Source organism: Populus nigra, chromosome 5 (assembly GCF_951802175.1).
Source record: "Populus nigra chromosome 5, ddPopNigr1.1, whole genome shotgun sequence".
NCBI lineage: Eukaryota > Viridiplantae > Streptophyta > Magnoliopsida > Malpighiales > Salicaceae > Populus > Populus nigra.
Window position 1 is genome coordinate 12,394,621 of NC_084856.1, and position 13,430 is coordinate 12,408,050.

General features: G+C 33.4%; 1 protein-coding gene across 5 annotated transcripts; it reads left to right on the plus strand.

The window, feature by feature from the left end:
- The first annotated feature begins 6,780 nt into the window (after window positions 1-6,780).
- Window positions 6,781-11,574, plus strand: LOC133694637 (probable receptor-like protein kinase At2g23200). Of its 5 annotated transcripts, none has more exons than XR_009842317.1 (3): window positions 6,781-9,451; window positions 10,461-10,610; window positions 10,839-11,574. XR_009842317.1 is itself a non-coding variant. In XM_062116249.1 (2 exons), exon 1 carries the CDS (start codon window positions 6,908-6,910, stop codon window positions 9,440-9,442), a length of 2,535 nt encoding a protein of 844 aa, XP_061972233.1. In that variant the 5' UTR covers window positions 6,781-6,907; the 3' UTR covers window positions 9,443-9,451; window positions 10,839-11,574. The 5 variants fall into 5 exon arrangements, 3 of the variants coding, with proteins under 3 accessions (XP_061972233.1, XP_061972232.1, XP_061972234.1); XR_009842318.1 differs by having other exon boundaries at window positions 10,464-10,610; XM_062116249.1 differs by lacking the exon at window positions 10,461-10,610.
- The last annotated feature ends 1,856 nt before the right edge of the window (window positions 11,575-13,430 follow it).

The window sequence follows — 13,430 nt, forward strand, 5'->3', positions numbered from 1 at the left end:
AGATTATAGGCCACTGTTAATGGAGAGCATACATATATAATGTTTGCAACTTCTCTCATTCTATCACTTTCATAAAATCAAAACAATTACACCTTTTCTATGTTAGTCTTAACAATTTTAAGCAAGTGTTCATCATTTTATGACTTGTAAACCAGCCATTAAATTACCATAAAAATAGTCTTGTTTCTTTTCTACTCACTACAGAGGAATTTCAGTGTGATTTTGAGTTATAGAGCTAACATTCAAAGGAACTCTAGTTGCGTTTTGCTGAAATTTGGTGAGAAAACTCTATTTATGTAACATTTTTCCAATATCTTAAGAGTTTTTTAAGTCATGATAGATATTTCTAAGGTAACTAATGAATCCATGGCTACCTTGTATGGGGAGGCCCTAAGAAACTTTGGATCTGAAAGCACTTTGAGATGATCGCTCTATAAAATAACAAATTTCCAGACCCCTTTTGAGCTAATATCCCTTTAAATGAATAAATTTTAAGAAATTCACTTCAAGATGATCACCCTATAAAAACTCAAATTTCAAAATCACATTGAGCATATCTCTCTTCAAAATGAATAAGTTTTCAAAAAATCACTTCGAGAAAGTTACTCTATAAAAATATCATTTTTCATGAGGTAGGTAGGCTCTCAATCTGATCAATTGTTTTTTTTAAATTTACGAGGTAGATCACCTCATCATTTGACCATTTTAGAAAAATAAGGCCAACCTCTCAATTTAACTATTTCAGAAAAATAAGGTTGGTCACCTCTAAGTTTAACCAAAATTCAAAATTCTCTAGTGGATTTGCCTTTCAAGTTTGATGGTTTTTAAAGTTTTTTTGTAAACACTATATTTTCTTGACAAGCTTACTACACAAAGTATATGAATATTACTTTTCATAGGGCTTTGTATAGTAAGCATTGTAAAAATAAAGCAGCTGTCGTAACACAAATTTTGACCCCTTCTTTTCAAAACTTTTTTCAAAAATCCAAAAACAAAAGTAAAAATTCTAAAAAAAAAAGTGTTTTAAAGGCATTTGCACTCATTTAGTAGTTTTCAACGTCTTTTTAAAAAATTCAAAAAACACTTGAAAAAAAGCAAAAAAAAAAGGCTTTTAAAGCATTTCGGCCATTAATGCGTGCATTTCAAAATTCTTGATTAGTTTTCTCATCAAATTAACATTAAAGTTGTTTTGAATAAAAAACAAAAAAAATAAAAATTGGAAGCAAGACAGATAAGTGGACTAAAATGCAAAAAAATAAATAAATAAGGGATCAATCTAAAATGGAGTTACTTTGGGACCAAACAATTGAAAATAAAATTACATAATTTATGAGCTATAAATAGTTGAGGAGTTTTGAGAGAATGGAGAAAAAACCCTAGTCACCCAAATCACAAAACAACCCATAAAAAAATCTAGCCTTGTCTCTTTCACTTTCCCTTTTACGACCAAAAACCCTAGCCACCCATATCACAAACCAATCTATAAAAAAAAATCTAGCTTTATCTCTTTCACTTCCTTTTTCACCACCACAAACCCTAGCCACCAATGAAAAAATTTGAGAGGAAGCGAAATAGAAAAGAGAAAGTGTGCTGAAAAAAAAAGAGAGAAACTATTCATTTTTTTCTCCTTGCTTTTCATAAAATGAAAAACCCTAAACTGTCTCTCATCACTCTCTCTCTAAAATCAAACCACTATGAACTCACAACTCAAAACAATTATAGCCCCTTTATTTTTCAACCAAAATAGTAGAGCAAACTAGTTGAGATTAGAAAAACAATTTTAAAAACTTGCAACTGAAATGGAAGCGAACATGACATACTTACAAGTAGTTAAATTTGGCTAAAACAAAGAATGTGACTTTTCTTCTCCTTTATTCAATTAATTAATATTTTTTCATTGGCGATAAAAAATGATCTTGTCAATACCTGGACAAAAAGTAACAAATACAAGTCAACCAAGTCTTCCTTTGACATTTCAAACTTGTCAGTATTCCCTCACATATCTGCATTTAAAGAAAAAGCTTCAAATATCTGCATCTAATTTTTATGGAGCTCACTCTCCATCCACTCTTTCTTCTTCAATTACTTTTTTCTTCTTCTTTAATTTCTTCTTCTTCTTCTTCTTCTTCTTCTTCCTTTTCTTTCATACTTAGTATCTTACAATCCTCTGCTTAAGTACTTCATGAACTGTGGATCAGACACTAATATTGATCTTGATGGTTATTGGATTTTTGTTGTTTAAGGTTTTCTAAAGTTTCGAACTAAGATCATGGTCTTTGATGGTTATTGGATTTTTGTTGTCTAAGGTTTTCTAAAGTTTCGAACTAAGATCACGGTCTTTTTAAAGATTCAACATCGGCATCTTGTTTTGTTATTTGGCTAGTGTGATGAATGATCATAAATGATACTGGTTTTTGAGTTCATGAAAAAGAGGACTTCAAGAGACCACTTATACAATAGAAAGGTGTGCTTAAAGAATCTATCTGCAGAAACTGAATTGACTTGGAAACAAAGGTTTGAAATTTGTATTGGCTTAATAAAGGGTCTCCATTACCTTTACATTGGTCTAGGTGGAGAAATCTTTTATCGTGATGTTAAGTCCACAAACATCTTACTTGATGAACATTATATGGCTAAAGTAGTTGATTTCGATCTTTCTCAATTAGGAATGCTTAATTTGGATCATATAAATATGGGTTTGAATGGTAGTTTTGGTTATTTTGACCCTGAATATTTCAGAACTCTTTAGTTAACCAATAAGTCAAGTCAAATGTGTATTCCTCCCCATCAAGGGACCATATAACCTAGATCCAAATTCCTTTTAAGGCCTTTTCTAGTTAAGGACACTTAAGAAAGACCCTGATAAGAAGTGATGATGATGGAAACAATTATTTATATGATTGTGACTGCATGTCTCTATGCATTTGGACTTTTCTAGTTATCCACTTTAAGAATGCTCTTTGCCAAAGTGAGAGTGGCTTTTAAATAGATTTTAATAAAGATGATGCTCATTTTTACTCTCTTATATAATATTTTGATTAACTTCTTATAGAAACTATAATTGTCTACCTACACTAGAAGGAGCATGTGTTAAAGCTAGTAGTGGAGATACTTGTTAAGGAAAAGGCAAATCCTTAAATCGCCTTTATGTATCTAAAAAAGTCTTTACAAGAAATCTTACTTGTTTAGCTAGTTGTTGAATATTTAGAGAAGTTGATAATGCATTTATGGGAAGGAGGTCTATAACCCTCCTATGTCTTGAATTTTCTAGGTTATCTATAATGGAAAGAATTGGAAAGTTTATAGAAAGAAATGAGATGAAATGGTTTTTATTCAATTTCTTATATATGGTCTCACTAAAAAGGTTTGAGGCAAATCCCACTAGATTTGGGTGTTTTTTTTATATAATAGATAACTAAGTTGAGAAGTTGAAGAAGAAACACTACAATGGTAGCCCATTAACACTTGCAAACAAGTTCTTTGTAGAGTTTTAGGAACCCTTTAATGTTTAAGTTGATTAAGTTTTGTGAGGAATATAACCTGAAGATTGTGTGTTGTATATGGTAAAGTGTGTTGAAGAAGATGATAAATGCATGTTCTTAGAGAAAGAGGGATGTTTGTGAATATAGAGAATCAATAAATTAGTTTTTCCAAGAGTTTTATAGGGTTTTTAATACCTATGAAACACATAATTTGCGTGGAGAAGGGAGAATATATGAATACATTGAATAATTTTAGATACTAGCTTTTAATGATTGGTGGTTATATTATTGATTGAAAAATAATGATATCATATAGATCTTTATCTAGCATGGGCATGCCTTAATATCATTTTTTTAACCTTAGGTTATCATTTAATTTAAAATATCAACTATAAATAGGGTAGGTAAAAAAAATGAGTTTAGAAAATCATGTCTGAGTGTGCAGGACTTACCCCTCTGAGGAACAACTAAGTTCAAATGGGGTTTGTATATAGTGGCTCAGATGGACCACCTTAAAGATTATGCTAGTTGGGACTATGCATCCTTCCTAATGCTCAAGTTTTTTTTTTAGTTTTTTAACACAGTTAAACAAAATAGTAAAGTAACACAGTTGAAAAAATAATTAGGACACTAGCACACTTCAATAAGTTGATCTGGAACTCGTTTTGAATTTTAAATCTTGCAATCCCATTTCTTTCTTTTTCTTTCCTTTCCTCATCCTCCCTCTCTCTCTCCCTCACTCCTTTCATCTCACCACCGACTGGATCTCTCTCTCTCCACGACTAAAAACACCTCAAAAAAGCCTTAAAACATTGATCTCTCTTTACATCACTCATCTCTCTCTCTCTGTCTCTCTCTCTCTCTACCTCTACTCGTGGTAACCTCTTTCTTTCTCTCTACCAACAATGGAGCAAAGACATTCCAACCAAAACACCACCACTGGTCACTCTCACCGACCATATTTCACTTTTAGAGGTATATTGCACACTTCCCCTCAATTAATTTGAGATAATTTATATTTAATTAATGTTAATTTGATTTATTAAATGTTAGGGTTTTGAATTAGAAATTAGGTTAATTAGATTTAATTTATGTTTAATTACTATTAATTATGTGATTTAGTGAATTAAAAAAATTATGTGTTTTAAATGTTAGTGTTGATTTAGGTTAATTAGATATATTTTTAGTTGATAGTTAGGTTATTTTTTTAAATAATCAATTATTTTAGGTTGTTGTTGATTGTGAATTAACAAAATTATGTGTTTGAAATGTTAGTATTGATTTAGATTAAATTATAGATTACGTTAATTAGATATATTTTTAGGTGACAGTTAGGTTATTTTGTTACATAATCAATGTTATATTTTTAGTTGATAATTGATGCACTTTGATTAATCTCAAGATATAATAAATTAGAATTATGTTTCGTTGTATTGTTTGAAAGAATGTTTAAGAATTTAGAAATATTATACTTTCATGATGGTATCATTGTTAATATTGACAATGGTATCACTTATAATGGAGGAAGCCATGAATATCTAATTGCTACATTAGAAATGTCCCTTAATGAATGATAAAAAATGTTATGTTATCGACTTGGCTAGAATATTTTTAAAATATAAGTTGAAATTACTTGAAGTATATTGCAAACCGGGATTAGTCAAGCTTATTATATTGGTGTACCATTCTGTAGTGATGAAAGTATGAATTCAATGTTTGGGTTTGTGAGGATCAATGAGATTAATATGATGGAGCTTTACTAGAATAGTAGACCTAGACGAGAAAACTCTTCTAGTATAGAGTTGACTCAATTTTCAAGTAACTCTTAAAGAACTACACAGGCATCACAAACAGCTAGTCCTTCTAGGTTAGGTGATAATGCTAATAGACAAGTTTTGGTGGAGGAAATTGTTAATATGGAACCTCAGTTGAGCATGACATCTGCTCTATATTGCTATGGAGAATCTGAACCAAGTGATGACGAAGATAAGCGTCACATTGATAAAGTTGTCTTGTTATATGGTGTAGGGCTAGATATTTCATGGTAAATCCCACTCATGTCCACGAGTTTCATTAGGATGAACTAGACGTTTAGCTGCCACATCAGGTATGTAACACATATGTTTTAATTTTTTTATTTATTTGAACGTTAATTATTTAGTTTAGATTGATTGTCTGAAATAAGTTATTTATATGTTTTGAAAGGTTATATAGATGCCTTATACGGAGGACTTGATACTTTTAGCTTCGCCAATATATCATGAGGGATCTGACATGTGGTTAGCATAGATTCTATTGCATTGTTTTGACATTATTGAGATGCATTATCCAGATCAGGTAATACAATAGTTTGGACTATTTAAGCATATTCCGGATTATGTTGATATTGGAGATGAGCTACGTGGTATTAGTCACAAGGGTAGGCACAAGGAAAACTGGTAGGTAATTCATGCATCTTACATTGATATCTGGAATGCTAGAAGAGATCGTGTTTTTGAGGAGCGGCATCCGATGATTGATATAGATACTTAGATGACATGTATTTGCCCATTACACATCATTTTATTATACCGATCTAATCACGTTTCCCAAGATATCCACAAAATTCGAGATACTATACCTTTCAATTTCCAAGACAGAATCAAATAGTATACCATATTATTTTATATTTAATACCAGATTAATTTTAACTTCAGAAAAAAAAAATCCTACCTTTAGTGAGTAAATGTGCTTCAATCAGTCTGTAGTATTCACTTTTCTTTAATGACATTCTCTCTCTCTTCTTCTTTTTTTTTAAGAATTATCATTTCGTCTTGATTTATTGTTTTTTTTTTTTTCTTAGAATTCACTTTTTACTAGTGTTTGCCACTATTGCTTAAGATCACGCAAAACAACTTCCTGGCAGAGTCCGTGACTTGCAGGTTAGAAAAGATAATAAAGATATTTGACTTGAATGCCTTAGTCACATTATAATAATTATTTTTATTTTTATATATTTTAATTAAATAACTTTAGAATTAAAAAAATAATAAATATTATCTCTAAAAATAAATTCATTATTTTTATATCTTTATCCCTACATATTTTTGTTTCTATTCTCTGTCTTCTTTCTTTTCCCAGCTGTAACCAATGAATATCTAATGGAATAAATACGAGGGACCAATGGTATTTTAACTGATTCTTTCCAAATGCAAAATGACAACCCATTCTTTTGGCAGATTATGCAGCCCTTCTTTAATGAGACCTTCCTGTAGCCTTCTTATCGTCTGGACTCTGAGGTCCACGAGTTGACCTGTCTTGGCCCTTCTGAAGTCTTTTTTTTTTTTGTGTCCCAAGCTAGTCGAATGAACTGGTGCTGAATCATCAAAAGGGCGTTAATAATCCTAAAATTAAGAAAAGAAAAATCAGGCGAAGGCACCTTTTCCATGGAAATGATCCAGAGCCACAAAACCCGATATCCTCTGCCTTCCGTTTTGTTTCTGCTTCACATGTTATCACTTCACCTTCCCTCCTTAGCTTACACTGTTCCAGACAAGTATTTCATCAGTTGTGGTTCAGACACCAATAGTACTGCTTCTGGCCGGACCTTCATCGGGGACTTGACTTCTGGGAATTCTGGTTCCTTCACCTTTACAAGGCAGAGTAGTCCTGTTAAAGATAGCAACAAGTCAACAGCCACACCACCTCTCTATCAAACAGCAAGGATTTTCAGAGAACGATCTTCTTATGAGTTTGTGATCAGCAGTGCCGGTACTTATTTGGTACGACTCCATTTCTTTTCTTTCTCTTATTCAGCTAACCTCTCCACAGCCCTTTTCGATGTTTTGGCTTCTGAAATTTCACTTGTTGGTAACTTTAGTGTACCGCATGGGAGCAACTCTCCCCTAATAAAGGAATTCTTTATTAACATCACTGTTGGCAAATTTCCGATATATTTTATGCCCCAAGGGTCATCTTTCGCATTTGTCAATGCCATAGAACTGTTCCTTGCCCCCGAGAATTTCATTCCTAGTTCCGCTGAACTCGTAAGCCCTGCTGGAAGTGAGGGTAATTACGAGGACATACTCTCTAAGGCTTTACTGACAATCCACAGAATAAATGTTGGAGGCCCCACACTCTTACCTGAAAATGACACTCTATGGAGATATTGGGTCCCAGATGATAGTTTTCTCTACAGTCCAGACACTGCCAAGAACATCAGCTCTCTTTCAAGCAAGCCTGATTCCCAAGGAGGAGTTAGCGAATACATTGCCCCTGATTTGGTCTATCAGACTGCCAAGGAGATGAATATAAATAGCAGTAGGTCTTCAAATAACTTCAACATAACCTGGTCTTTTAATGTGAGCAAGAATGCTATGCACTTTGTTCGCGTTCACTTCTGCGATTTTTTAAGTGCATCACCTGGTGCTTTGTTGCGTTTCAATCTCTATATCTATAGCAACTTCATTCTTCAAATCAATCCATATGAAGAAACTGGCCAGTTGGCCGCTCCTTTCCATGTTGACTATGTTGTAGATTCTGATGATTCTGGAATTATGAGGATCAGTATCGGCCCCCGTCAAGATTCTGGAAATCATACTGCCTTTTTAAATGGGCTAGAAATCATGGAGATAATGGGGGAACTCGGAAAGTTAGCAAGGACAAGTGATCCCAAGAAAAAGAACACTAGTGTCTTTGTTGTTGTTGGCTCAGTTCTTGGAGGTTTGGTTCTCATCTGCATTTTGGCAGTTGTTTTATGCTTGGGTCGAAGATGCAGGAAACCAAAAGCAATGGAGACTTTGGATTGGTCACCTGTGCCGGTACATAGAGGAGGGAGCACTGACAGTAGGCTGCAGGTACCTGAAGGTGCCATGTTTGGCTCCATGACGCCTAATTTAAACCTTGGATTGAGGATCTCATTTGCTGAAATACAGTTCGCAACGAACAAATTTGATATCAAAAAGAAAATTGGCAAGGGTGGATTTGGGACTGTCTTCCGAGGAACTCTGAGTAATGGCACTGAAGTTGCTGTGAAACGAAGTGAGCCAGGGTCACACCAGGGCCTTCCAGAATTTCAAACAGAGATAATCGTTTTATCTAAGATTCGCCATCGCCATCTTGTTTCTTTGATTGGGTATTGTGATGAAAATTCCGAAATGATACTGGTTTATGAATTCATGGAGAAAGGGACATTGAGGGATCACCTGTATGATTCAGCTTTGCCTTCCTTGCCTTGGAAGCAAAGACTTGGAATTTGCATTGGTGCTGCAAATGGTCTTCACTATCTCCATAGAGGATCCTCTGGGGGATTTATTCATCGCGATGTCAAATCCACTAACGTCTTGCTTGATGAGAACTACGTGGCCAAAGTTGCTGACTTTGGGCTCTCAAGGTTATCAGGTCCTCCCGATCAAACTCATGTCAGCACAGTTGTTAAAGGCACCTTCGGTTATCTTGATCCTGATTACTTTAAGACCCAACAATTAACAGAAAAATCTGATGTCTACTCATTTGGCGTGGTTCTTCTTGAGGTTCTATGTGCAAGACCTGCTATCAATACCTTGCTTCCACTAGAGCAAGTAAATCTAGCTGAGTGGGCAATGTTCTGCAAGAAAAAAGGAATGCTGGAACAGATTGTGGATCCTTCAATAAGAAGCGAGATCAACCTCAATTGCCTAAGGAAATTTGTTGACACAGCAGAGCGATGCTTGGAAGAATATGGTGTAGATAGGCCTAATATGGGAGATGTGGTGTGGGATTTGGAGTACGCATTGCAACTACAACAAACTGCTATGCCAAGGGAGCTACATGAGGACAGCACAACCGATGCTTCAGCCATGCTAGCACTGCCTAATATTCAACATCTTCCTTCTCTTAGCATGTCAATGGAGAGGGATGATATGCCCATGTTGAGAGAGGATCTATCAAACTCACCGGCAATTGAAGTTTTCTCCCAATTAAGAATTGATGATGCCAGATGAATGCTTTAGGTATGCAGAGACAAGTGTAGCAAAGTTCGAAGTTCATGCTATTTAGCTTTGCACAGACTGAACTGTCTTCTTTCATATGCCCCTCTTTGCATACTTCCTTTCGATTTTTGTTTTGCGTCGGATTAACATTGCTAATCAAACTGCAAGGCATGTTTATAATAGCAGAATTTTGCAATAAACAAAAAGCAATTTGAACTTTGGAGTAATATTATCCCTGCCAAGATATGCTTGATCTGTTTGCTTCCAGACTTCAACTTTTTGTATGAGAATCTCAGAAACAACCATCAAAAGCAAACTTTCCTTGATCAAATGAAGATTATTGGTGAATGAATCGAGAGGAATAAATACTCCTAGCAAATTAAGGCCGTTCCTGTTAATGTTTTTGAGGAAGCAGCATTGGCCTTAGAGCTTACCCTGCTTCCTTCTTTTGAAGGCTCAAGTTATAATATGATGCTGCAATTCTTCAGCTATATTCATGCATGAATGACTGTATCGTGCCTCTACTTTACTAATTTTTTGTTTTTTAAAAAAAGAAGTATATATAACTGGCCTGTGAAAGATAAATATTCACCAATCAATTCAATGATATGTTTTTAGAACTAATAAATTTGTTTTTCAAGAAAATCCATGCTTAACACTGCTACATGTTTTACTCTCTTGATATATAAAAATATCATGGATCTTTAAGTGTTTTTCTTTTCTTTTAATTGATTTTATGGATGTCTAATTCTTTCTCACTTATAATACAATTTATGATAGTAATACCATTACTGAAATCTTGAGTGAATTCACGTGCATAACAATTCTTGATATTTGTAAAGACCTTCGATCGAGGGCTTGCAAGAACGGAGGATCTATCAAATATTTTTCTTTTCTCTTTTCATGTAACCTAGTAAATGGACCTTCATTTTTCTAGACATGGGCCTAAACAGCACAGACCTGACATGGGTTTATGACGATGAATGAAGTTTAGTTGCCTGATGTTATTGTGGCCTTGTCTCTAATGTAGCAGCAAATACGAGTGAACTCCGGCCACTCTGCCCAGAAGACAAGCTGTTGCCAATACCGGTGGAAATCAATGCCGAAGAAATTCGAAGCAGAAAACGTTCACAGTTTCATTAACCTCTGCCTTTCCTTAACTGACCAAGAAACAGGAAAGGTAGCTAAACATAACGGTCAAATTTCTGTGTTATTAATGGAACATGAGTTATTTACTCTGTGCCTTTGGTGATCCTTTTAAACATAAAATTTATTTGTTCATCTGATAACATTCACACCTGCTATGTGCACCATCTAACAACATCAAAGAATTTCCATGAAACATGCACTTGTAACCTAACTTGCTTTAGCTACTTCTTCTTACATAAAACTAACAAGTGTTACACAGATGATGATTAGTGTCCGGCGCCTTTCCCGCTAGGTCCAGAGGAAGCCACCTTATACACCTCCCGCTCTGCTCCGGAAACCTGACCACCACCAGCGTCGTTAACAGGCTCTGGATCAACTGAAGCTTTCATAGTGGTTGACACAGAACCAAACCCACGGTCATCGATAGGATCAGTAGCAGCATGGTGATCATCGCTCTCGTTCTTCGTTGCTGATGCAAGAGCTCTAGAATCAACGAGACTTGGGTTTGTAACGAGTAGGATCATGAGCAAGATGAGTACGGCAAAACAGAAGTGTCTCATTGTTTGATATGTTGAAGCTGTTGGGTTATGGTTTTTTAAACTCTAATATTATTAGCAGCTCCACCTATGACAATCCTTGAAATATTCTCTTGAGACCCAAAAAGAGTGGAGCTCTTTTTTTTGTCTTTTGGTTGGGGCAAAGAACGGAGCTGAAGGAGTTGATTTGGATTTTCGAATCTCCATTGAACAGGTTACCAACCTTAAATTATACACACAAGTCGCATTAAGGGATAGTTTGGGTGGCACAGGGCGGAGGGGGCTTTTCTTGAAATGGGACCCTTCAACTAAGAGAACATTTGACTACAAATTCTCTTCTGTTTGTTTCGAAGCAAATTTCACTTTCACATTTGTGTTCTTCCATTCCTTTTGTCTCTGAAATTGATTACCAAATTTGGAAACACAAGTGGTGGAAGTTGATTATTCGTTTAGGCCGCATCTTTCATAGCAATTCATACAAGGGTTCTTTATTTTGTAATAGGAAAAAAAAAATCAATTTGATAAAATACGTAATCAGTTTGTAATGAAAGAAAATATACTTACATCTTATATGATTAAGTTTTTATTCCAATTTTGAGGGCTGTAGTTTAACTTGTCAAGTTTTAGATTTGCTTTCTAGAAACCACCAGTTCAAGTCTCATAAACTTTAAGGCCATTAGAAACTTACATGGTCGTTAACTTCAGAGCATGTAGGATTAGTCGAGATACGCGCAAGTTAACCGGGACACCTATATTAATAAAAAAAAAATTTATTCCACACTATTTTATTATTAAACCATTCCTGAAATCTCAATTACCATTTATATTTTTATATTGAGATGCTTGTAGAATATCAAAACTAATAATATTGAAGAACTCATTACTACGTTAGTTCTTTCTAAATTTATTTCTTTTTTTTTCAATCTTTTTATTGGTTTTTCCATTTTCTTTCTATCTTCACTATAGATCCTTTAGAAGAAAATCATATCACTATCAACCCTTAATTTCATCGAGTGCTCTAAACTCTAGTTATGTAATTTATTGACGGTGATCTATATATGTTTTTTGAACCTTCCATAAACAAGGCTTGAAAATGCAACGTTCTTCGACGGTGCTCTATCTCATCTGTCTACGTACAATGCAACCAATCCCTCCACATAATCCACATTTACTAAGTTTTATTAGTCATTTATATTATTTTAATAACAAAATGTTATGAAGGCCATCGACCTGCCATGTTGTCATTTACTTGTTTTAAATAGTAAATAATAATTTATATTATGTTTTTCTAATTTTATGTGAAGGTAGCTTTTAATAATTTCTATAATGATCTCATTGAAATGAAATTGGTATTTTCCTTTTTAAATTAAAAGCACCGATTTCATTACCTAATTTGGCTTTTGTGCTTAGTAAATTTTTAACTCCCGATCTTTATTTAGTTATTTCCGAAAGGCAGCAGTGGAAAATAAATATATAGTACTTAAGTAGCTTATAGATAATCCGCGTTACGTTGCACTGCCGGGATAATTTCTATCACAACATAAAAAAAAAATATTTCATACGACATCATTGTTTTCAAAGAAATAAAAGAAAATTTAAGATTAAGGTTGTGTTATCATAATAATAACTCGAAAAACAAACTTAAAAATTACGATAAAACGAGTATATTATGTTTATATTTAATAAATTAATTTAATTTAATTTAAAAACAAAAGTTTTTATAAAAAAACTAAATTCAATAAAGATCAAAAAGAAGCGTAGGGTAATTTTTTTCATAACGAGCAAGGAAAAAAAAACAAAAAAACATTTGAGGATGAGATCGAAAAAAAATTCAAAACTGGGGAAAAAGTCAAGCACATTCAAGTTAATCTCTCAAACTTATAACCCATTAAATTTCATATATTAGTTTAATCAAGAAGCTCAATATCTAAACAATTTAATGTTAAATGATAAAAAAATTAATTTAATTAAAAAAAATTATTTTCAAAAAAACAAGATGTAACAAAGACAAAAAAAAACTTAAGGCATTGCCAAAGCAATTTAATATTAAAAGATGAAATGAATTAATTTAATTTAATTAAAAAAATTAAAAAAGCTAGATTTAACAAAGACTAAAAAAACAAAGGCAATCCGTGTTATTCTCAAAACGACTGAAAAATATCGTAGAAAATAGAAAAAAATTGGAGAAACTAAAACAAAATATTCAAGGTAAAAAAAAAACAATAAAAAAAATAAAAATCAAATTCAATTGGAAAAAAATACTCAAAGAAAATGAAATTAAAAAAAAAATTAAGCCATTTCAAATAAAATAGATA

Coding starts and splice junctions, on each gene's coding strand:
- LOC133694637 (XM_062116249.1), top strand. CDS start 6,908: ATGGAAATGATCCAGAGCCACAAAACCCGATATCCTCTGCCTTCCGTT.